Source organism: Triticum aestivum, chromosome 3A (assembly GCF_018294505.1).
Source record: "Triticum aestivum cultivar Chinese Spring chromosome 3A, IWGSC CS RefSeq v2.1, whole genome shotgun sequence".
NCBI lineage: Eukaryota > Viridiplantae > Streptophyta > Magnoliopsida > Poales > Poaceae > Triticum > Triticum aestivum.
In genome coordinates this window covers 552,722,485-552,748,688 of record NC_057800.1, presented here as the reverse complement: position 1 = coordinate 552,748,688, position 26,204 = coordinate 552,722,485, and the positions used below count along the sequence as shown (strand labels likewise).

Here is a 26,204-nt window from a genome sequence, read left to right as displayed (position 1 = left end):
AGTGATTCACGGATTGGGGGCTGAAAGGACCTTTGTCCCAACGGCCCTCTGTGTGGATCTTTGTGGCGAAGCAACAGCGCAGGTTGAGACCACCTAGGAGAGAGGTGGGCCTGGCCCTGGTCGGCGTTCGCGGTTATTTCAAGATAACACGTTTAACGAGATCTTGGTATTTGATCTGAGTCTGGCCACTGGCCTATACGCACTAACCATCTACGCGGGGACAGTTATGGGCACTCGACGTCGTGGTATCAGCCGAAGCCTTCGTGACGTCAGCGACTGAGCGGCGCACGCCGGATTGGAACGTAAGCCTGCTCTTGTATTAAGGGGGCTAGTTCTGCTTCCGGCCGCCCTCGCAACGTGCAGGTGTGCAATGGGCGATGGGCCCAAACCCCCGCACCATAGGATTTAGACCGGCGTGCTGACCTCTTTGTTGTGCCTAGGTAGGGCTGCGACGTGTTGATCTTCCAAGGCCGGGCATGGCCCAGAAAAGTGTGTCCGACCAAATGGGATCGAGCGTGTTGGGTTATGTGGTGCACCCCTGCAGGGAAGTTAATCTATTGAATAGCCGTGATCTTCGGTAACAGGACGACTTGGAGTTGTACCTTGACCTTATGACAACTAGAACCGGATACTTAATAAAACACACCCTTCCAAGTGCCAGATACAACCCGGTGATCACTCTCTCACAGGGCGGCGAGGGGAGGATCATCGGTTAGGGTTATGCTATGCGATGCTACTTGGTGAACTTACCATCTACTCTCGTCTCCTGCTGCTAGATGGAGGTTACCAGAAGCGTAGTCTTCGAAAGGACTAGCTATCCCCCTCTTATTTCGGCATTCTGCAGTTCAGTCCACATATGATACCCTTATTCCATATGATACCAATGCATACATATGTAGTGTAGCTCCTTGCTTGCGAGTACTTTAGATGAGCACTCACGGTTGCTTTTCTCCCCCTTTTCCCCTTTCCTTTATCCGATTGCTGCAACCAGACGTTGGAGTTCAGGAGCCAGACGCCACCGTTGATGACGACTACTACTACTCGGGAGGAGCCTACTACTACGTGCAGCCCGCTGACGACGACCAGGAGTAGTTTAGGTGGATCCCAGGCAGGAGGCTTGCGCCTCTTTCGATCTGTATCTCAGTTTGTGCTAGCCTTCTTAAGGCAAACTTGTTTAACTTATGTCTGTACTTAGATATTGTTGCTTCCGCTGACTCGTCTATGATCGAGCTCTTGTATTCAAGCCTCGAGGCCCCTGGCTTGTAATATGATGCTTGTATGACTTATTTTTATTTGTAGAGTTGTGTTGTGATATCTTTCCGTGAGTCCCTGATCTTGATCGTACACATTTGCGTGTATGATTAGTGTACGATTGAATAGGGGGCGTCACACGTCGCCTGGTGTAGCATCCTCCTGTTTGGTGGTTCGGTGAGCTCGACGTTGCTTCGGGTGGGAGGACTAGATGGAGGTGGCTGGAGGGAGAGGAATGGCCTCGTTGCGGTTGTTGCATCCTTCGCCGGGAGAGGAATGGCCGGCAGGCGTTGCATCCTCGAGGAGACGAATGGCGTTGTGCTTGGTTGCATCCTTTCGTTGGGAGACAAATGGCGCCGCTAGGGGTTGCATCCTCCGTCCAGTGGGGATGCGGATGCAAGGTTGGAAGCATGTCGAGCCCGCCGGGGAGGTGCGGTTGGCCGTGGAGGCAGGGATAGTGGTTCGGTGTGTAGGTTGATCGGATCCTGGGTTTCGGGCTATGCAGGTGAGACTGCCGGCGAAAATCGTACTCCTGTTCTGGCCGGAGTCATTGATGGCGGCGCTTTCAGGCGTCGTTCCCTCGTTGGAGGCATCGATGTAGCTGCTCTCACCTTGCCTTACCCGACGTGCTCCGGGGGAAACCCTTGATCTAGTTTTAGATCGGACGATGGCGGCGTCTTTCGGCGTCGCGTTTTCTCTTGGGGGCATCGTCCTGGAGATGGATTCGGTCAGAGGGACCCGTGGCTCGTGGGTGTGTGTGTGTTGTTTGCCGAAAGACGCCGTTTGTATGGTTTTTGGGTCCGGTTTCCCTCATAAACTGAACCAACCCTCTTTGTCCCGATCAATGAATTTGGTAGATCAACTACCAACATTAAAAAAAAGGAGCTCCCTTCTATTCCTGCTGCAAGCATGCCATTTTCTTTTATTATGCGTGTTGGGCTGGTTCGACCGCCTGATTTTTTCACCGGTTTGAAAAAAAAAGATTGCCCGGTTAAGTATGGTCCACTTGCAGAATGGTGGGCTTAATAAATCACGGATCACACATTAACTTATCCTCTATCACATAGTATCATGCCATGGTGCTCACACTAGGAAATAACAGGTTTAAAAAAGGTCAATGACATTTGACTGGCGTGGTGTCCGCCATGAACAATGTGGGCAGCGAGCGAGGGTACCTGGCTATTTACGGATCCTGTGTGGACAGCGGCGTAGTCCAAGGTGGGCAAGCTCGTGATGGTGGGGATTGCAGATGTCCAATAATGCCTGGGCGACGGACGGAAAGGTACAATGGCAATGACGAACGAGGAGGGTGCGGATGCAGAGTAAGGGGTGGTTGGGGTAGAGCGGAAGAAAAGTGGTCCGAGAGGGCTATTTGAGTGGCCCGAGACGTGTCCGCGGATAATAGGAGTGCGGTTGGATGACAAACTATGTCCGGGCAGTTCGGTTTGGACATAGGCAGGTGTTTTGAGGGATGTTGGACACCGTCTGAATGTATGCGGACATTTTGAGGGACGGCATTGAAGATGCCCTAAGTGAAGATGCAAGGATGGCATTGGAGATGTCCTAAGTGAAGATGCAACTGCAATTTTTTGTTTTTTTTCCTATTTTTGTCCTTCTGCAATCATGCAAATCAAAGAGGCCCTAACCATGACATGGAGGGGAGCCACCCATTCCAACAGTTTGGATGCACAATACTCTTGTACCACGCGTAGTACTCGCATATTTTATACTCTTATTCAATTTTTGAAGAAATCGCGATACACACATGACACAACACATACACGACTCTCTCATAGTCATAGGCGCAAGACGTCACGTCCGGGCATACCAAGCACGCACACGGTTGGCGCCAACGGAGTCCCCTACGAGTCCATCATGGTCTCGAACTCGTCGAAGGTGAGCACCCCGACTCCGTTGAGATCGAACCTCTGGATCATGGCGCGGCAGTCGCCGACGTCCCGGCTGGCGCCCAGCCGGCTCAGCGCCCGCCTCAGGCTGGCCGGCGTGATGCACCCTCTCCCCTCCACCTCGTACACCCCGAACGCGTCCCTCAGACCCCTGCGCCTCTGGTCCTCTTCTCCCCCCTCCCCCTCGGCCGCCAGCTTCAGGAACTCCTCCTCGCTGAGCAGCCCGTCGCCGTCCGCGTCCACCGACTCCACGAGCGCCGCGGCGTCCTCGGCCGATATGCCGTCGCCGAGCGTCGCCTCCACGTAGAGCCGCAGCTCGGCCGCCGAGATCTTGCCGTCGCTGTCGCAGTCGAAGGATGAGAAGGCACGGGCCATCCGCACCATGGTGAGTTAACTGGTGTTGGACTGATGCGTGGACGGTTCGATGCTTGTGTGAGCGACAGTAGCTGAGATGGTGCGATGAGAAGTCCGTGTGCACGCACGCTATATGTAGGCGTAACGCGTACGTGTGCCACTGAAGATTGAACTCACCGAAGCGCCGTACTACATTACAGTCAAAAGAAGTTCACTGGGCCAAAACTGAAGTTCAATTTTAAATGGCACGGCGGTTCTGAAAAACCCATGGTTCTCGCCTCAAAGTTGTGCTATATATTCCGTCAAAGAATTTCACTCATTTTATTTATCCTGGTCTAAAATTTAACTCGCTCTTGGTGTCACCGTAGAAATGCGGTACTACGTGCTAATCGGCTAGTTGCGGAACTTGATCAAACACCGTTCCCATTTGCTTGCCCATGCCAAGATTCTCAGCTATAAATACCAACACGGAACAGCTCGATCTCAATCAGCAGCAAACCAGCGACGAACTGAGCATCAAGCACCCAAAGACAAACCGATCTTTGCAGGCGACTCAGCATGGCAGCATCAGGTGAGTTCACGCGCGTGCTCTCGGCGTTCGACCAGGACGGCAACGGCAAGATCTCCGCTGCCGAGCTGCGGCTCTGCATGAAGGCGGCGCTGGGTGGCGACATGTCGGCCGAGGAGGTGCAGGCCCTGATGGCGTCCGCGGACGCCGACGGTGACGGGCTGCTGGACGAGGAGGAGTTCGTGAGGCTGGTGCGGGAGGCGGAGGCCGGCCAGGAGGAAGAAGGGGACAGGTGCAGGGAGGCGTTCGGGATGTACGAGATGGAAGGGAGGGGCTGCATCACCCCGCTCAGCCTCAAGCTGATGATGAGCAGGCTGGGGCTGCACCTGGACGTCGACGAGTGCCAGGCCATGATCCGCCGGTTCGACCTCAACGGCGACGGGGTCCTCACCTTCGACGAGTTCAAGACCATGATGATGATGGCATGACATACAAAAACTGAACTTTGTATACTTTGTCTGGTTGATTGATTCTAATTCGAAAATTTCTATCTTCGATTAGCGGCAGATACAAGGGGAAATACTCATTGGTTCCTGGGACATCTGTCCTCGGAATCTCGCCGCACATCCGCACCTGCCTATTATTAGTATAGTTCTGTCCGCGCGTTTCGTATTGCAACTCTCTCCGCAGCTGCTGTTCTCGTATTTCAGTCCTCCACACCTGTCCCGCACCCTGCCCCATACCCATTTACCTACCCACCTCCTCCCCAACTGTCCCTGATTGACTTTGCGTGTAGATGCAAAAAGTAGCTGCCCATTACCCAAAAAGGCTTTCGCCCAACTTTATAAATAAAACAAACTGCCAAGAGCACATAGAAGGACTAGTTCAAAACATACACACCCAAGTCTCACAATAATAGATCCAGAGATATTGCTGAGGACACAGCTTAACAAGCCCAAAACACACACGAAATAAGAGACAAGGCTCAGCCGGGGCCAAGGCCGGAGCCGGAGCCGGAGAGCAACAGACGACTAATCAGGCTCAGGAGGAGGCGGCGGAGGGGGCGGCGACAGGCGGAGGGGGCGGCGACAGGCGGACGGCCATCGAACGGAGATCGGCGATGAAGGCGGAGATGGCGTCTCGGTCCCGAGGGCGGCTAAGCGGCCGCCAGAGCTGCAAGTAACCAGACAGTTTGAAGAGGGCGTCAGTAGCACATCGAAGAGGGGAGCGCTGAATCACAAATTTATTGCAAATCGTCCAGAGCGTCCACGCGAGAGCCCCAATCTCAAGCCACCTAATGTGGCGAGAGGGCAGCGGGGAGGCCTGTAGTTCGGCGAAGAGGTCGGGGAAGTTGGAGTGGCACCAATCCCCACCAACTGCCTCTCTAAAGCAGCTCCAAACGAACTGAGCAGACACGCAGAAGAAGAAAATGTGGTTCAAGTACTCGGGGGTATCATAAAGGGGGCAGAGGCCAGAGCCCGGACCATTGCGCTTGCGAACCTCAACTCCCGACGAAAGCCGACTGCGGATCCATTGTCACATGAAGATCCGGATTTCCCATTTAGATGAAACTATTTGATGTGGACTGCTAATTAGGACAGGGAAGCACGCAGATTACGTTCTTACCGGGCCGTCCCAAAGAACAAAACGACGCCTTGATGAATCGGGCATGATTAGCACTGAACGCAATATCGGTAGTGCTCACTGTTCATGGACGCCTGGACAAAAAAACATTCTCGGCTGCTATTGCTCCCCAAACTACCATCTCTTCACTCGCCGCTCTGTTCCAGTAAGAACCCTAGATCCATTCCCCTCTCCTCCTCGTCCCCTTAATCGCGCCCCCACCCCAATCTCTCGTCTGGTGAGGTTCATCCAGGTAGGAGGGATCTGAAGCACGCCGTCTGCTCCTGCAACGCGCGGTCGTCACCGTCCGGTGAGGTTCCCAAATCCCTTGTAAGCCCCCCTATCTGGATTCTTCAACCTCTTCTTCGATTCCATCGCTCGCTCATAATATAGTCCATAAATTTTTGTCTTGCAGCACACTCGATGGACCAAGATGACGAGCTGCACCACCCCGCGTGGATCTTGCCACCACTGACCCCGCTTGGCTGACCCCAACATCCAGGACCTCTCTTCAGAAAGTTTGCGCTCTTATCTCTACATTCAACGAATCCAAATGCATACTGGTTGTAGAAATTGGTTTTGGTGGCATGTTGCGTCTCCCGGCTATTCCTAGGCTTAATTTAAAATTTATCACATGGATCATGAGCATGGTTGATGGTCCGAACAGATGCATCAAGCTATCTCATGATAGATCGATTAAATTCTGGCCAGAGGATATCCACAAAGTTTTTGGCATACCATGTGGCACAATTGGCATTCATAGTCCTGAATATCAACAAGCCGAAAGTTCAGTTCAGTTCTTTAGGTCTGTTTTTGGTTTGTCTGACAAAGGGAATCAAGTGTTAAAGAATGTTGAACTAGTTCTCATGAGAGAATTATCTGAGTCAACTGCCAGCAATTTAGAGATTGACTGTTTCAAAATGACTTTCGTGATATATTCCATGGGCCACATCCGATACCACCACCGATACCACAAGTTACAAACAAAGTACGAAAGAAAACAGAAAAACAACGGACGAAAAAGTGCAAGGTTAATGCTGAGGGCACGGCTCAACAATCCCTAAAGACCAAATAGGGGCCTAATCTGGTTGCGGTGGGAGGCGGCGCCAAGCGACGAGCCAACGAGCGGAGATCTGCAATCATGGTCGATGGCGGCGTGCTCCTGTCCTCGCCTAAGAGGCTTCCACGGCTGCAGAAAACCACATAGTTTGTAGATGACGTCAGAAGAGCGACGCAGAGGAGAGTCTTCAATAACAAGCTTGTTGCGGGCGTCCACAAAGTCCACATAAGCGCTCCAACGCCAAGCCACCTAATGTGGCGCACGCGTGCTGGTAGAGCAAGCTTGAATCTCTTCAAAGAGTTCTGGGAGGTTCGAGTGGAACTACTCGCCACCTACCACTTCCCGGAAACAACTCTAAAGGAAACGAACCATCACACACTTGAAGAAGATGTGATTCGAACCTTCCTCAACATCGCAAAGAGGGCACTTGCCATTCCCTGGGCCATTGCGTTTGAGCACCTCCACCCCTGAAGGTACCGTCCCGCGGATCCATTGCCATAGGAAAACCCTAATCTTAAGCGGAAGCCGGATTGTCCATACGGCTGATAGGTGTTCCGACACTGGAGACGCCGCAATGGCATGGTAAAGGGATCGATTAGAGAAGCGTCCGCTCGGCTCAAGACACCACCTAATCCGGTCAGGGGCAAGGCTAGGAGTGTGGAGGGCGACACGAGCTAGGAGCTCATCTCGGACCAACTGCTAAATGGGCCCAAAGGCCCGTCGGAAGGCGAGGCTCCCTAAGTCAATATGGGCAGTCTCGACCGAGACAAGCGGGGTCATGCAGATGGAGAAAAGCTCCGGAAATCTAGCCGGAAAGGGTTCGTCGGACACCCACCAATCGAACCAAAAGAGGGTCACTGCTCCCGACCCTACGGAGATCGAGGACCCTATGCGCCACACTAGAAGGAGCTGGATGACGGATTCCTAGAACTGTGGCCCTCCCGCGCGTTGGCAGAAGGCAAGCGGATGGCTGCGGAGGTACTTCTCCTTGATAATGTCCAGCTAGAGCCCGCCCTCATTATTAGCGATATAGTAGGGCAATATTCATGCACTTGGAGGACATGATGCCAAGACCGCCCTGGTCCTTGGGGCGACAAATGTCCGACCGTCGTACCATGTGGTGCTTTTGTTGTTTCCGTCGCCTGCCAAAAAAGTCTTGATAGGAATTTGGCGATCTCATCGTGCAAGGTTTCATGGAGGCTATAGAAGCTCATGATAAACATGGAGAGACTCGACAAGGACGAGTTGATCAGGATTGTCCGAGCCACCTGCCCTACCAAGGCTCCACCCGATGTTAGATCTTGGTCACATATGGCCGAAGATCCGCTACCGAAAGGCGGGAGTCACTAATGGAGATTCCCAAATATACGGTTGGGAAATCCGCCCCCCCCCGGGGGGGGGGGGGGGTTGAGACGGTCCGCAATGCTTTGACTTTCCACAGCAGAGTAACTAAGGACATAACTTCACTCTTAGTGAAGTTGATGGTTAAACCCGACATCTGCTGGAAGCAGAGCAAGAGGAATTTCAGGTTGGCTATATCGTTGTTGGGCCCTTCAACCATGATAATCTTGTCATCCGCATATTGCATGAGGGAGACCCCTCCAAGGCCACCAGATGCGGGACGATGCCACAGATGTGACTGGCCGCCTTGGCCAAGTCCAGAATGGCGGCCAGGGCATCAACCACCATGTTGAACAGGAAGGGGATAAAGGGGTCCCTCTGCCTAACCCCACAAAGTGTGGGGAAGAAAGGACCCACCTCGCCATTAATGTTGACGGTGGTGCGGCCACTAGACACCAATTGCATGCGGCGTCACCTAGAGGTCATCGAAGCCCTTGGGAAGGAGGAATTATCGTAGGAAGGGCCAATGTAACATGTCGTAGGCCTTATGGAAGTCGATCTTAAGGAAGATAGGCTTTTTACGTTTGCTTTTGATTTTGTGAAGGACTTCATGAAACACAAGCACCCCATCCATAATGAAACGGCCTTGGATGAAGGTCGATCGATTGGGGTGTGTCAAGGTGTCTACCAAGAGGGCCACCCTATTGGTGTAAGCCTTGGCCATAATGCGGAAGACCACATTGTGAAGGAAATATGCCCTAGAGGCAATAATAAAGTTGTTATTTATATTTCCTTATATCATGATAAATGTTTATTATTCATGCTAGAATTGTATTAACCAGAAACTTAGTACATGTGTGAATACATAGACAAACATAGTGTCACTAGTATGCCTCTACTTGACTAGCTCGCTAATCAAAGATGGTTAAGTTTCCTAGCCATGGACAAAGAGTTGTCATTTGATGAAATGGGATCACATCATTAGAGAATGATGTGATTGACTTGACCCATCCGTTAGCTTAGCACGATGATCGTTTAGTTTACTACTGCTTTCTCCATAACTTATACATGTTCCTATGACTACGAGATTATGCAACTCCCGAATACCGGAGGAACACTTAGTGTGCTATCAAACATCACAACGTAACTGGGTGACTATAAATATGCTCTACAGGTGTATCCGATGGTGTTTGTTGAGTTGGCATAGATCAAGATTAGGATTTGTCACTCCGATTGTCAGAGAGGTATCTCTGGGCCCTCTCGGTAATGCACATCACTATAAGCCTTGCAAGCAATGTGACTAATGAGTTAGTTGCGGGATGTTGCATTACGGAACGAGTAAAGAGATTTGTCGTTAATGAGATTGAACTAGGTATTAAGATACCGATGATCGAATCTCGGGCAAGTAACATACCGATGACAAAGGGAACAACGTATGTTGTTATGCGGTTTGACAGATAAAGACCTTCGTAGAATATGTAGGAACCAATATGAGCATCCAGGTTTTGCTATTGGTTATTGACCGGAGATGAGTCTCGGTCATGTCTACATAGTTCTCGAACCCGTAGGGTCTGCACGCTTAACGTTCGGTGATGATCGGTATTATGAGTTTATGTGTTTTGATGTACCGAAGGTTGTTCGGAGTCCCGGATGTGATCACAGACAAGAAGATGAGTCTCAAAATGGTCAAGACATAAATATTGATATATTGGACGGCTATATTCGGACACCGGAAGTGTTCCGGGTGATTTCGGAGAAAACCGGAGTGCCGGAGGGTTACCGGAACCCCCCGGGGAACTAGTGGGCCTAGATGGGCCTTAGTGGAGAGAGAGGGGCTGCCAGGGCAGGCCACGCGCCCTCTCCCTTGGGTCTGAATTGTACTAGGAGGGGGGGTGGCACCCCCCTTTCCTTCCTCTCCCCCACTCCTTCCTTCCCCCTCCTAGTAGGACTAGGAAAGGAGGACTCCTACTCCTACTGGGAGGAAGGATTCCTCCCCTCCTTGGCGCGCCCTAGGGTCGGCCGGCCTCCCCCTTGCTCCTTTATATACGGGGGCAGGGGGCACCCTAGAACACACAAGTTGACATTGTTTAGCCGTGTGTGGTTCCCCCCTCCACCATAATCCACCTCGGTCATATTGTTGCAGTGCTTAGGCGAAGCCCTGTTCTGATAGCTTCATCATCACTGTCATCACGCCGTCGTGCTGACGAAACTCTCCCTCGACACTCAGCTGGATCTAGAGTTCGCGGGACGTCACCAAGCTGAAGGCATGCAGATCGCGGAGGTGCCGTACCTTTGGTGTTAGGATCGGTCGGATCATGAAGACGTTCAACTACATCAACTGCGTTGTCATAATGCTTCCGCTTACGACGGTCTACGAGGGTACGTGGACAACACTCTTCCCCTCTCGTTGCTATGCATCACCATGATAGATCTTGCGTGTGCGTAGGAATTTTTTTGAAATTACTGCGTTCCCCAATAGTGGCATCCGAGCCAGGTCTATGCGTGGATGTTATATGCATGAATAGAACACAAAGGAGTTGTGGGCGTGGGTATATACATATTGCTTTCCATCATTAGTTGATTATTGATTTAGTAGTATTGTTGGATGAAGCAGCTCAGACCGACATTACGCGTACGCTTACGCGAGACTGGTTCTACCAACGTGCTTCGCACACAGGTGGCTAGTGGGTGTCAGTTTCTCCAACTTTAGTTGAATCGGATTCAATGAACATGGTTCTTTCTGAAGATCAAAAAGAAATCATTATACCTCATTGTGGTTTTTGATGCGTAGGTAAGAACGGTTCTTGCTCAGCCCGTAGCAGCCACGTATAATTTGCAACAACAAAGTAGAGGATGTCTAACTTGTTTTTGCAGGGCATGTTGGGATGTGATATGGTCAAGACATGATGCTAAATTTTATTGTATGAGATGATCATGTTTTGTAACAAAGTTATCGGCAATTGGCAGGAGCCATATGGTTGTCGCTTTATTGTATGAAATGCAATCGCCATGTAATTGCTTTACTTTATCACTAAGCGGTAGCGATTGTTGGGGAACGTAGTAATTTCAAAAATTTCCCTACGCACACACAAGATCATGGTGATGCATAGCAACGAGAGGGGAGAGTGTCGTCCACGTACCCTCGTAGACCGTTAAGCGGAAGCATTATGACAACACGGTTGATGTAGTCGTACGTCTTCACGATCGACCGATCCTCAGTACCGAATGTACGACACCTCCGCGTTCAGCACACGTTCAGCTCGGTGACGTCCCGCGAACTCACGATCCAGTAGAGCTCGAGGAAGAGGTTCGTCAGCACGATGGCGTGGTGACGATGTTGATGAAGCTACCGTCGTCGGGCTTCACCTAAGCACCGCTACAGTATGACCGAGGTGGATTATGGTGGAGGGGGCACCGCACACGGCTGGGAGAGATCAATGATCAACTTGTGTGTTCTAAGGTGCCCCCTGCCCCCGTATATAAAGGAGCAAGGGGGGAGGCCGGCCGGCCCTGTAGGGCGTGCCAGGAGGAGGAGTCCTCCTCCTAGTAGGAGTAGGACTCCCCTCTTTCCTACTCCTACTAGGAGGGGGAAAGGAAGGGGGAGAAGGAGAAGGAAAGGGGAGCGCCGCCCCCCTTCCTAGTCCAATTCGGACCAGGGGGGAGGGGTCGCGCGGCCTGCCCTGGCCGGCCCCTCTCTCTCTCTCCACTAGGGCCCAACAAGGCCCATTAACCCCCGAGGGGTTCCGGTAACCCCTCCGGCACTCCGGTAAAATCCTGATTTCACCCGGAACTCTTTCGATGTCCAAATGTAGGCTTCCAATATATCAATATTTATGTCTCGACCATTTCGAGACTCCTCGTCATGTCTGTGATCATATCCGGGACTCCGAACTACCTTTGGTACATCAAAACATATAAACTCATAATATCGATCGTCACAGAACTTTAAGCGTGCGGACCCTATGGGTTCGAGAACTATGTAGACATGACCGAGACACGTCTCCGGTCAATAACCAATAGCGGAACCTGGATGCTCATATTGGTTCCTACATATTCTACGAAGATCTTTATCGGTCAAACCGCATAACAACATACGTTGTTCCCTTTGTCATCGATATGTTACTTGCCCGAGATTCGATGTCGGTATCTCAATACCTAGCTCAATCTCGTTACCGACAAGTCTCTTTACTCGTTCTGTAATGCATCATCCCGCAACTAGCTCATTAGTTGCATTGCTTGCAAGGCTTATAGTGATGTGCATTACCGAGAGGGCTCAAAGATACCTCTTCGACAATCGGAGTGACAAATCCTATTCTTGATCTATGCAAACTCAACAAGTACCATCGGAGACACCTATAGAGTACCTTTATAATCACCCAGTTACATTGTGACGTTTGGTAGCACACAAAGTGTTCCTCCAGTAATCGGGAGTTGCATAATCTCATAGTCATAGGAACATGGATAAGTCATGAAGAAAGCAATAGCAGTAAACTAAAATGATCAAGTGCTAAGCTAACAAAATGGGTCAAGTCAATCACATCATTCTACTAGTGATATGATCCCGTTAATCAAATGACAACTCATGTCTATGGCTAGGAAACTCAACCATCTTTGATCAACGAGCTAGTCAAGTAGAGGCATACTAGTGACACTATGTTTGTCTATGTATTCACACATGTATTATGTTTCCCGTTAATACAATTCTAGCATGAATAATAAACATTTATCATGATATGAGGAAATAAATAATAACTTTATTATTGCCTCTAGGGCATATTTCCTTCAGCGATAGTCATAGAAGCAATAGTTGGCGAGACGACAATGATGCTTCGATAGAGATCAAGGTGTCAAGCCGGTGAGGATGGTGATCATGATGGTGCTTTGGAGATGGAGATTAAAGGCACAAGATGATGATGGCCATATCATATCACTTATATTGATTGCATGTGATGTTTATCCTTTATGCATCTTATTTTGCTTAGTCTGGCGGTAGCATTATAAGATGATCCCTCACTAAATTTAAAGGTACAAGTGTTCTCCCTGAGTATGCACCGTTGCTACAGTTCATCGTGCCGAGGCACCACATGATGATCGGGTGTGATAAGCTCTACGTTCACACACAACGGGTGCAAGCCAGTTTTGCACACGCGGAATACTCGGGTTAAACTTAACGAGCCTAGCATATGCAGATATGGCCTCGGAACACTGAGACCGAAAGGTCGAGCGTGAATCATATAGTAGATATGATCAACATAGTGCTGTTCACCATTGAAAACTACTCCATCTCATGTGATGATCAGACATGGTTTAGTTGATATGGATTACATGATCACTTAGATGATTAGAGGGATGTCCATCTAAGTGGGAGTTCTTAAGTAATTTGATTAATTGAACTATAATTTATCATGAACTTAGTACCTGATAGTATTTTGCATGTCTATGTTATTTTAGATAGATGGTTTGTGCTGTTGTTCCGTTGAATTTTAATGCGTTCCTAGAGAAAGCTAAGTTGAAAGATGATGGTAGAAACTACACAGACTGGGTCCGTAACTTGAGGATTATCCTCATTGCTGCACAAAAGAATTACATCCTGGAAGCACCACTAGGTGACAAACCCGCTGCAGGAGCAACGCCAGATGTTGTGAACACCTGGCAGAGCAAAAATGATGACTACTCGATAGTTCAGTGTGCCATGCGATATGGCTTAGAACCGGGACTTCAACGATGTTTTGAACGTCATGGAGCATATGAGTTGTTCCAGGAGTTGAAGTTAATATTTCAAGCAAATGCCCGGATTGAGAGATATGAAGTCTCCAATAAGTTCTACAGCTGCAAAATGGAGGAGAATAGTTCTGTTAGTGAACATATACTCAGAATGTCTGGGTACCACAACCACTTGACTTAGTTGGGAGTTAATCTTCCTGATGATAGTGTCATTGACAGAGTTCTTCAATCACTTCTACCAAGCTACAAGAGCTTCGTGATGAACTATAATATGCAAGGGATGGATAAGACGATTCCTAAGCTCTTCACAATGCTAAAGGCTGTGGATGTAAAAATCAAAAAAGAGCATCAAGTGTTGATGGTCAACAAGACCACCAATTTCAAGAAAAGGGGTAAAGGGAAGAAGGGGAGCTTCAAGAAGAATGGCAAGCAAGTTGCTGCTCAAGTGAAGAAGCCCAAGTCTGGACCTAAACCTGAGACTGAGTGCTTCTACTGCAAAGGGACTGGTCACTGGAAGCGGAACTGCCCCAAGTATTTGGCGGAGAAGAAGGATGGCAAAGTGGAATGTATATTTGATGTACATGTTATTGATGTGTACCTTACTAATGCTCGTAGTAAAGCCTAGGTATTCGATATTGGTTCAGTAGCTAACTTTTGCAACTCGAAACAGGGGCTACGGATTAAGTGAAGATTGGCTAAGGATGAGGTGACGATGCACGTAGGAAATGGTTCCAAAGTCGATGTGATCGCTGTCGACACGCTACCTCTACATCTACCTTCGGGATTAGTATTAGACCTAAATAATTGTTATTTGGTGCCAGCGTTGAGCATGGACATTATATCTGGATCTTGTTTGATGTGAGACGGTTATTCATTTAAATCAGGGAATAATGGTTGTTCTATTTATATGAATAATATCTTTTATGGTCATGCACCCTTGATGAGTGGTCTGTTTTTACTAAATCTTGATAGTAATGATACACATGTTCATAGTATTGAAGCCAAAAGATATAAGTTTAATAATGATAGTGCAACTTATTTGTGGCATTGCTGTTTAGGTCATATTGGTGTAAAGCGCATGAAGAAACTACATGCCGATGGACTTTTGGAATCACTCGATTATGAATCACTTGATGTTTGTGAACCATGCCTCATGGGAAAAATGACTAAGACTCTGTTCTCTGGAACAATGGAGCGAGCAACAGAGATGTTGGAAATTATACATACTTATGTATGCGGTCCAATGAGTGTTGATGCTCGCGGCGGGTATCGTTATTTTCTTACCTTCACAGATGATTTGAGCAGATATGGGTATATCTACTTGATGAAACATAAGTCTGAAACATTTGAAAAGTTCAAAGAATTTCAGAGTGAAGTGGAAAATCATCATAACAAGAAAATTAAGTTTCTACAATCTGATCGTGGAGGTGAATATTTGAGTTATGAGTTTGGTCTTCATTTGAAACAATGCGGAATAGTTTCACAACTCACGCCATCTGGAACACCACAGCGTAATGGTGTGTTCGAACGTTGTAACCACACTTTATTAGGTATGGTGCGATCTATGATGTCTCTCACTGATTTACCGCTATCATTTTGAGGTTATGCTTTAGAGACAACTGCATTCACGTTAAATAGGGCACCATCAAAATCCGTTGAGACGACGACACCTTATGAACCGTGGTTTGGCAAGAAACCCAATTTGTCGTTTCATAAAGTTTGGGGCTGCGATGCTTATGTGAAAAAGCTTCAACCTAATAAGCTCAAACCCAAATCGGAGAAATGTGTCTTCATAGGATACCCAAAGGAGACTGTTGGGTACACCTTCTATCACATATCCGAAGGCTAGATATTCGTTGCTAAGAATGGATCCTTTCTAGAGAAAGAGTTTCTCTCGAAAGAAGTGAGTGGGAGGAAAGTAGAACTTGATGAGGTAATTGTACCTGGTCCCTTATTGGAAAGTAGTTCATCATTGAAATCAGTTCCAGTGATTCCTACACTAGTAAGTGAGGAAGCTAATGATGATGATCATGAAACTTCTGATCAAGTAACTACCGAACCTCGTAGGTCAACCAGAGTAAGATCTGCACCAGAGTGATACGGTAATCCTGTTCTGGAGGTCATGTTACTTGACCATGACAAACCTACAAACTATGAGGAAGTGATGATGAGGCCAGATTCCGCAAAATGACTTGAGGCCATGAAATCTGAGATGGGATCCATGTATGAGAACAAAGTGTGGACTTTGGTTGACTTGCCCGATGATCGACATGTAATAGAGAATAAATGGATCTTCAAGAAGAAGACTGACGCTGACGGTAATGTTACTATCTACAAAGCTCAACTTGTTGCAAAAGGTTTTTGACAAGTTCAAGGAGTTGACTACAATGAGACCTTTTCACCCGTAGCGATGCTTAAGTCCGTCCGAATCATGTTAGCAATTGCCGCATTTTATGATTATGAAATTTGGCAAATGGATGTCAAAACTGCATTCCTTAATGGATATCTTAAAGAAGATTTGTATATGATGCAACCAGAAGGTTTTGTCAATCCAAAAGGTGCTAACAAAGTGTGCAAGCTCCAGGGATCCATTTATGGACTGGTGCAAGCCTCTCGGAGTTGGAATATACGCTTTGATAGTGTGATCAAAGCATATGGTTTTATACATAATTTTGGAGAAGCCTGTATTTACAAGAAAGTGAGTAGGAGCTCTATAGCATTTCTGATATTATATGTAGATGACATATTGTTGATCGGAAATGATACCGAATTTCTGAATAGCATAAAAGGATACTTGAATAAGAATTTTTAAATGAAAGATCTCGGTGAAGCTGCTTATATATTGGGTATCAAGATCTATAGAGATAGATCAAGACACTTAATTGGACTTTCACAAAGCACATACATTGATAAAGTTTTGAAGAAGTTCAAAATGGATCAAGCAAAGAAAGGGTTCTTTCCTGTGTTACAAGGTGTGAAGTTGAGTCAGACTCAATGCCCAACCACTGCAGAAGATAGAGAGAAAATGAAAGTCATTCCCTATGCTTCGGCCATTGGTTCTATCATGTATGCAATGCTGTGTACCAGACCTGATGTGTGCCTTGCTATTAGTTTAGCAGGGAGGTACCAAAGCAATCCAGGAGTGGATCACTGGACAACGGTCAAGAACATCCTGAAATACTTGAAAAGGACTAAAGATATATTTCTCGTTTATGGAGGTGACAAAGAGCTCATCGTAAACGGTTACGTCAATGCAAGCTTTGACACTGATCTAGATGACTCTAAGTCACAAACTGGATACATATTTTTATTAAAAGGTGGAGCTGTCAGTTGGTGCAGTTCCGAGCAGAGCGTCGTGGAGGGATCTACATGTGAAGCGGAGTACATAGCTGCTTAGGAAGCAACAAATGAAGGAGTCTAGATGAAGGAGTTCATATCCGATCTAGGTGTCATACGTAGTGCATCGGGTCCAACGAAAATCTTTTGTGACAATACTTGTGCAATAGCCTTGCCAAAGGAATCGATATTTCACAAGATAACCAAACACATCAAGAGACGCTTCAATTCCATCCATGATCAAGTCAAGGAGGGAGACATAGAGATTTGCAAGATACATACGGATCTGAATGTTGCAGACCCGTTGACTAAGCCTCTCTCACGAGCAAAACATGATCAGCACCAAGACTCCATGGGTGTTAGAATCATCCCAATGTAATCTAGATTATTGACTCTAGTGCAAGTGGGAGACTAAAGGAGATATGCCCTTGATACGTCTGCAACGTATCTATAATTTTTGATTGTTCCATGCTATTATATTATCTATTTTGGATGTTTAATGGGCTTTATTATACATTTTTATATTATTTTTGGGACTAACCTAGTAACCGAAGGCCCAGTGCAAATTACTATTTTTTTGCCTATTTCAGTGTTTTGCAGAAAAGGAATATCAAACGGAATGAAACCTTCGGGAGAGTTATTTTTGGAACAAACGTGATCCAGGGGACTTGGAGTAGACGTCAAGAAAGGAGCGAGGAGGCCACGAGGCAGGGAGGTGCGCCTGCCCCCTGGGCGCACCCCCCACCCTTGTGGGCCCCTGGCAGCTCCACCGACCTACTTCGTCCTCCTATATATATATATATATCCATATACCCCCAAAACATCCAGGAGCACCACGAAACCCTATTTCCACCGCCGCAACCTTCTGTACCCAAGAGATCCCATCTTGGGGCCTTTTCTGGAGCTCCGTCGGAGGGGGAATAAATCACGGAGGGCTTCTACATCAACACCATAGCCTCTCCGATGATGTCTGAGTAGTTTACCATAGACCTTCGGGTCCATAGTTATTAGTTACATGGATTCTTCTCTCTCTTTGGATCTCAATACAAAGTTCTCCTCGATCTTCTTGGAGATCTATTTGATGTAATTCTTTTTGCGGTGTGTTTGTCGAGATCCAATGAATTGTAGGTTTATGATCAAGATTATCTATGAACAATATTTGATTCTTCTCTGAAATCTTTTATGTATGATTTGTTATCTTTGCAAGTCTCTTCGAATTATCAGTTCGGTTTGTCCTACTAGATTGATCTTTCTTGCAATGGGAGAAGTGCTTAGCTTTGGGTTCAATCTTGCGGTGTCCTTTCCCAGTGACAGCAGGGGCAGCAAGGCACATATTGTATTGTTGCCATCGAGGATAAAAAGATGGGTTTTATATCATATTGCTTGAGTTTATCCCTCTACATCATGTCATCTTGCCTAGTGCGTTACTCTGTTCTTATGAACTTAATACTCTAGATGCATGCTAGATAGCGATCGATGTGTAGAGTAGTAGTAGATGCAGAATCATTTTGGTCTACTTGTCGTGGACGTGGTGCCTATATACTGCTTTGCTGAATCTTGTGAAATTAATACTGCTTTGCTGAATCTTGTGATGAAAGATCCGTTTTCTGGCCTTCCTACTGAAGATGCTGCTACCCATCTAAACAACTTTGTTGATTTGTGTGATATGCAAAAGAAGAAATATGTGGATAATGATATTGTTAAATTGAAGCTATTCCCGTTTTCGCTTAGAGATCGTGCTAAAACTTGGTTTTCTTCTTTGCCTAAAAATAGTATTGGTTCTTGGAATAAGTGCAAAGATGCTTTTATCTCTAAGTATTTTCCTCCCGCTAAGATCATCTCTCTTAGGAATGATATTATTAACTTTAAGCAACTTGATCATGAGCATGTTGCACAATCTTGGGAGAGGATGAAATTAATGATTCGCAATTGCCCTACTCATGGTTTGAATTTATGGAGGATCATACAATTTTTTTATGCTGGATTGAATTTTGCTTCTAGAAATCTTTTAGATTCGGCCGCGGGAGGCACTTTTATGGAAATCACTTTAGGAGAAGCTACTAAACTCCTAGATAACATTATGGTTAATTATTCTTAATGACACACCGAAAGATCTACTTGTAAAAAAGTTCATGCTATAGAAGAAATTAATGTTTTGAGTAGAAAGATGGATGAACTTATGAAATTGTTTGCTAATAAGAGTGTTTCTTATGATCCTAATGATATGCCTTTGTCTACTTTGAGAGAACAATAATGAATCTATGGATGTGAATTTTGTTGGTAGGAACAATTTTGGTAACATCGCGTATAGAGGAAACTTTAATCCTAGGCCGTATCCTAGTAATTTCTCTAATAATTATGGTAATTCCTACAACAATTCTTATGGAAATTATAATAAGATGCCCTCTAATTTTGAATCTAGTATTAAATAATTTATTAGTTCGCAAAAGAGTTTCAATGCTTTGATTGAAGAAAAAATGTCCAAGAGTGATGAGTTGGCTAGGAACGTGGATAGAATTTCTCTTGATGTTGATTCTTTAAAACTTAGATATATTCCACCTAAGCATGATATCAATGAGTCTCTCAAATCCATGAGAACTTCCATTGATGAGTGCAAAGAAAGAACCGCTAGGATGCGTGCTAAAAAAGATTTCTTTATAAAAGCGTGTTCTTGTAGTTTTGATGATAATAAGGATGAAGATCTAAAAGTGATTGATGTGTCTCCTATCAAATCTTTGTTTTGCAATATGAATCTTGATAATGATGGGACTAGAGATGAGTCAACTTTAGTTAAAATGCGTCCCAATGATTCGGAGTTTTTAGATCTTGATGCAAAAATTAATAAAAGTGGGATTGAAGAGGTCAAAACTTTACATAGCAATGAACCCATTATTTTGGATTTTAAGGGATTTAAATATGATAATTGCTCTTTGATAGATTGTATTTCCTTGTTGTAGTCCGTGCTAAATTCTCCGCATGCTTATAGTCAAAATAAAGCTTTTACCAAACATATCGTTGATGCTTTAATGCAATCTTATGAAGAAAAACTTTAATTAGAAGTTTCTATCCCTAGAAAGCTTCATGATGAGTGGGAACCTACTATTAAAATTAAGATTAAAGATCATGAATGCTATGCTTTATGTGATTTGGGTGCTAGCCTTTCCACGATCCCAAAAACTTTGTGTGATGTGTTAGGTTTCCGTGAATTTGATGATTGTTCTTTAAATTTGCATCTTGCGGATTCCACTATTAAGAAACCTATGGGAAGGATTAATGATGTTCTTATTGTTGCAAATAGGAATTATGTGCCTGTAGATTTCATTGTTCTTGACATTGATTGCAATCCTACATGTCCCATTATTCTTGATAGACCTTTCCTTAGAACGATAGGTGCAATTATTGATATGAAAGAAGGTAATATTAGATTCCAATTTCCGTCAAGGAAAGGCATGGAACACTTTTCTAGATATAAAATTAAATTACCTTATGAATCTATTATGAGAGCCACCTATGGATTGCATACCAGAGATGATAATACCTAGATCTATTCTTGTTTTTATGCCTAGCTAGGGGCGTTAAACGATAGCGCTTGTTGGGAGGCAACCCAATTTTATTTTTGTTTCTTACTTTTTGGTTCTGTTTAGTAATAAATAATTCATCTAGCCTCTTTTCAGATGTTGTTTTATGCTTTTAATTTGTGTTTGTGCCAACTAGAACCTTTGGAAAGACTTGGGGGAAGTTTTTGCGATCTTGCTGTAAAAAGCAGAAACTTTAGCGCTCACGAGATTTGCTGCCATTTTTTACTGGAGAGTGAGATTAGGTTGATTCTTTTTGCAGATGATTAATAGAGAAATTCCTCACGTCCACGAATTTATTTCAGAATTGTTGGGGTTACAGAAGTATTCGAAACCTACAAATTACTACAGACTGTTCTGTTTTTGACAGATTCTGTTTTTCGTGTGTTGTTTGCTTATTTTGATGAATCTATGTCTAGTATCGGAGTGTATGAACCATAGAGAAGTTTTAACACAGTAGGTTTAACACCAATATAAATAAAGAATGAGTTCATTACAGTACCTTAAGTAGTGGTTTGTTTTATTATACTAACGGAGCTCATGAGATTTTCTGTTTAGTTTTGTGTTGTGAAGTTTTCGAGTTTTGGGTAAAGATTTGATGGATTATGGAATAAGGAGTGGCAAGAGCCTAAGCTTGGGGATGACCAAGTCACACCAAGGTAAAATTCAAGTACAACCAAAAGCCTAAGCTTGGGGATACCCCGGAAGGCATCCCCTCTTTCGTCTTCGTCCATTGGTAACTTTACTTGAGGCTATATTTTTATTCACCACATGATATGTGTTTTGCTTGGAGCGTCTTGTATGATTTGAGTCTTTGATTTTTAGTTTACCACAATTATCCTTGTTGTACACACCTTTTGAGAGCGATACACATGAATCGGAATTTATTAGAATAATCTATGTGCTTCACTTATATCTTTTGAGCTAGATAATTTTGCTCTAGTGCTTCACTTATATATTTTAGAGCACGGTGGTGGTTTTATTTTATAGAAATTATTGATCTCTAATGCTTCACTTATATTATTTTGAGAATCCTTTAGAAAAACATGGTAATTTTCTTTGGCTATAAAATTGGTCCTAATATGATAGGCATCCAAGATTGGTATAATAAAAAACTTTCATAAAAAGGTGCATTGAATACTATGAGAAGTTTGATACTTGATAATTGTTTTGAGATATAAAGATGGTAATATTAGAGTTGTGCTAGTTGAGTAGTTGTGAATTTGAGAACTACTTGTGTTGAATATTGCAAGTACCGTAGCATGCACGTATAGTAACCATTGTGTAACAAATTTGAAACATGAGGTGTTCTTTGATTGTCTTCCTTATGAGTGGCGGTCGGGGACGAGCGATGGTCTTTTTCTACCAATCTATCCCCCTAGGAGCATGCACATAATGCTTGGTTTTTGATGACTTATAGATTTTTGCAATAAGTATGTGAGTTCTTTATGACTAATGTTGAGTCCATGGATTATACGCACTCTCACCTTTCCATCATTGCTAGCCTCTTTGGTACCGTGCATTGCCCTTTATCACCTTGAGAGTTGGTGCAAACTTCGCCGGTGCATCCAAACCCCGTGATATGATACGCTCTATCACACATAATCCTCCTTATATCTTCCTCAAAACAGCCACCATACCTACCTATTATGGCATTTCCATAGCCATTCCGAGATATATTGCCATGCAACTTTCCACCGTTTCATTTATGACACGCTCCATCATTGTCATATTGCCTTGCATGATCCTGTAGTTGACATCGTATTTGTGGCAAAACCACCATGCATAATTTATCATACATGTCACTCTTGATTCATTGCCCTTCCTGGTACACCGCCGGAGGCATTCATATAGAGTCGTATTTTGTTCTAGTATCGAGTTGTAATCATTGAGTTGTAAATACATAGAAGTGTGACGATCATCATAATAGAGCATTGTCCCAAATAAAAAAGGGGGAAGGCCAAAAAAGGAAGGCCAAAAAAGAAAAAAAAGAGAAGAAATAAAAAAGGGCAATGCTACTATCCTTTTTTCCACACTTATGCTTCAAAGTAGCACCATGATCTTTATGATAGAGAGTCTCTTGTTTTGTCACTTTCATATACTAGTGGGAATTTTTCATTATAGAACTTGGCTTGTATATTCCAACAATGGGCTTCCTTAAATGCCCTAGGTCTTCGTGAGCAAGCAAGTTGGATGCACACCCACTTATTTTATTTTGTTGAGCTTTCATACATTTATAGCTCTAGTGCATCCGTTGCATGGCAATCCCTACTCCTTGCATTGACATCAATTGATGGGCATCTCCCTATCCCGTTGATTAGCCGCGCCGGTGTGAGACTTTCTCCTTTTTGGTCTTCTCCACATAACCCCCTTCGTTATATTCTATTCCACCCATAGTGCTATATCCATGGCTCACGCTCATGTATTGCGTGAAAATTAATTTTTTTTGAGATTACTAAAGTATGAAACAATTGCTTGGCTTGTCATCGGGGTTGTGCATGATGAGGGCATTCTTGTGTGACGAAAATGGAGCATGAACAAACTATATGATTTTGTAGGGATGAACTTTCTTTGTCCATGTTATTTTGAGAAGACATGATTGCTTAGTTAGTATGCTTGAAGTATTATTATTTTTATGTCAATATTGAACTTTTGTCTTGAATCTTTCGGATCTGAATATTCATGGCACAATAAAGAAAACTACATTGAGAATTATGCTAGGTAGCATTCCACATCAAAAATTCTATTTTTATCATTTACCTACTCGAGGACGAGCAGGGATTAAGCTTGAGGATGCTTGATACGTCTCCAATGTATCTATAATTTTTGATTGTTCCATGCTATTATATTATCTGTTTTGGATGTTTCATAGGCTTTATTATACACTTTTATATTATTTTTGGGACTAACCTACTAGCCCAAGGCCTAGTGCAAATTGATGTTTTTTTGCCTATTTCAGTGTTTCACAGAAAAGGAATATCAAACAAAATCCAAACGGAATGAAACCTTTGTGAGAGTTATTTCTGGAACAAATGTGATCCAGGGGACTTGGAGTAGAGGTCAAGAAAGGAGCGTGGAGGCCACGAGGCAGGGAGGTGCGCCTGCCCCCTGGGCGCGCCCCCACCCTCGTGGGCCCCTCGCAGCTCCACCGACCTACTTCTTCCTCCTATATATATATATATATATATATATATATATATATATATATATATATCCATATACCCCAAAAACATCCAGGAGCACCACAAAACCCTATTTCCACTGCCGCAACTTTCTGTACCCAAGAGATCCCATCTTGGGGCCTTTTCTGGAGCTCCGCCGGAGGGGGAATCAATCACGAAGGGCTTCTACACCAACACCATAGCCTCTCCGATGATGTCTGAGTAGTTTACCATAGACCTTTGGGTCCATAGTTATTATCTAGATGGCTTCTTCTTCTCTCTCTCTCTCTTTGGATCTCAATACAAAGTTCTCCTCGATCTTCTTGGAGATCTATTCGATGTAATTCTTTTTGCGGTGTGTTTGTCGAGATCCGATGAATTGTGGGTTTATGATCAAGATTATCTATGAACAAAATTTGATTCTTCTCTGAAATCTTTTATGTATTATTTGTTATCTTTGAAAGTCTCATCAAATTATCAGTTTGGTTTGTCCTGCTAGATTGATCTTTATTGCAACGGGAGAAGTGCTTAGCTTTGGGTTCAATGTTGCGGTGTCCTTTCCCAGTGACAGCAGGGGCAGAACGGCACGTATTGTATCGTTGCCATCGAGGATAAAAAGATGGGGTTTATATCATATTAATTGAGTTTATCCCTCTACACCATGTCATCTTGCCTAATGTGTTACTCTGTTCTTATGAACTTAATACTCTAGATGCATGCTAGATAGTGGTCGATGTGTGGAGTAGTAGTAGTAGATGCAGAATCGTTTCGGTCTACTTGTCGCAAACATGATACCTATATACATGATCATGCCTAGATATTCTCATAATTATGCACTTTTCTATCAATTGCTCGACAGTAATTGGTTTACCCACCGTAATACTTATGCTATCTTGAGAGAAGCCACTAGTGAACCCTATGGCCCCCGGGTCTATTTCCATCATATAAGTTTCCAATCTATTTTATTTTGCAATCTTTATTTTCCAATCTATATAATAAAAATACCAAAAATATCTATCTTATTATCTCTATCAGATCTCACTCTCGTAAGTGACCGTGAAGGGATTGACAACCCCTTTATCGTGTTGGTTGTGAGGTTCTTATTTGTTTGTGTAGGTGCATGTTGGTTGCGAGGGAAATACTTATGCTACTTTGCTGCATCACCCTTTCCTCTTCAAGGGAAAACCAACGCAGTGCTCGAGAGGTAGCAGCCCTAGAGGCAATAATAAAGTTGTTATTTATATTTCCGTATATCATGATAAATGTTTATTATTCATGCTAGAATTGTACTAACCGGAAACTTAGTACATGTGTGAATACATAGACAAACAGAATGTCACTAGTATGCCTCTACTTGACTAGCTCTTTAATCAAAGATGGTTAAGTTTCCTAGCCATGGACAAAGAGTTGTCATTTGATGAACGGGATCACATCGTTAGAGAATGATGTTATTGACTTGACCCATCCATTAGCTTAGCACGATGATCGTTTAGTTTACTGCTATTGCTTTGTCTATAACTTATACATGTTCCTACGACTATGAGATTATGCAACTCCCGAATACCGGAGCAACACTTAGTATGCTATCAAACGTCACAATGTAACTGGGTGACTATAAAGATGCTCTACAGGTGTATCCGATGGTGTTTGTTGAGTTGGCATAGATCAAGATTAGGATTTGTCACTCTGATTGTCGGAGAGGTATCTCCGGGCCCTCTTTGTAACACACATCACTATAAGCCTTGCAAGCAATGTGAGTAATGAGTTAGTTGCGGGATGTTGCATTAAAGAACAAGTAAAGAGACTTGCTGGTAACGAGATTGAATTAGGTATTAAGATACTAACAATCGAATCTCGGGCAAGTAACAAACCGATGACAAAGGGAACAACGTATGTTGTTATGCGGTTTGACCGATAAACATCTTCGTAGAATACGTAGGAACCAATATGAGCATCCAGGTTCCACTATTGGTTATTGACCGGAGATGAGTCTCGGTCATGTCTGCATAGTTCTCGAACCCATAGGGTCCGCACGCCTTCGGTGACGATCGATATTATGATTTTATGTGTTTTGATGTACCGAAGGTTGTTTGGACTCCCGGATGTGATCACGGACATGACGAGGAGTCTCGAAATGGTCGAGACATAAAGATTTATATATTGGATGGCTATATTCGGACACCGGAAGTGTTCCGGGTGATTTCGGAGAAAACCGGAGTGCTGGAGGGTTACCGGAACCCCGTGGGGAACTAGTGGGCCCAGATGGGCCTTAGTGGAGAGAGAGAGGGGCTGCTAGGTCAGGCTGCGCGCCCCTCCCCCTTGGGTCCGAATGGGACTAGGAGGGGGGTGGCGCCCCCTTTCCTT

The 26,204-nt window shown here is 44.8% G+C and overlaps 2 protein-coding genes and 1 long non-coding RNA gene across 3 annotated transcripts; 2 read left to right on the top strand and 1 right to left on the bottom strand.

Moving 5' to 3' along the window:
- Positions 1-3,038: 3,038 nt before the first annotated feature.
- LOC123058617 (probable calcium-binding protein CML31) lies at positions 3,039-3,542 on the bottom strand. Its single transcript, XM_044481321.1, has one exon. It carries the CDS (start codon positions 3,540-3,542, stop codon positions 3,114-3,116), a length of 429 nt encoding a protein of 142 aa, XP_044337256.1. The 3' UTR covers positions 3,039-3,113.
- A 474-nt stretch (positions 3,543-4,016) lies between these two features.
- On the top strand, positions 4,017-4,579 carry LOC123058616 (putative calcium-binding protein CML23). The gene has a single exon (XM_044481320.1). The coding sequence runs from the start codon at positions 4,071-4,073 to the stop codon at positions 4,506-4,508; it is 438 nt and encodes a 145-aa protein (XP_044337255.1). The 5' UTR covers positions 4,017-4,070; the 3' UTR covers positions 4,509-4,579.
- Positions 4,580-5,669: 1,090 nt separating this feature from the next.
- On the top strand, positions 5,670-6,378 carry LOC123058615 (uncharacterized). Its single transcript, XR_006427247.1, has 2 exons — positions 5,670-5,973; positions 6,059-6,378. It is a non-coding gene; the product is annotated as an uncharacterized lncRNA (long non-coding RNA).
- Positions 6,379-26,204: the final 19,826 nt, after the last annotated feature.

Excerpts from the sequence above, each read along its gene's own strand:
- LOC123058617 (XM_044481321.1), bottom strand. The coding sequence starts at position 3,542 with ATGGTGCGGATGGCCCGTGCCTTCTCATCCTTCGACTGCGACAGCGAC.
- LOC123058616 (XM_044481320.1), top strand. The coding sequence starts at position 4,071 with ATGGCAGCATCAGGTGAGTTCACGCGCGTGCTCTCGGCGTTCGACCAG.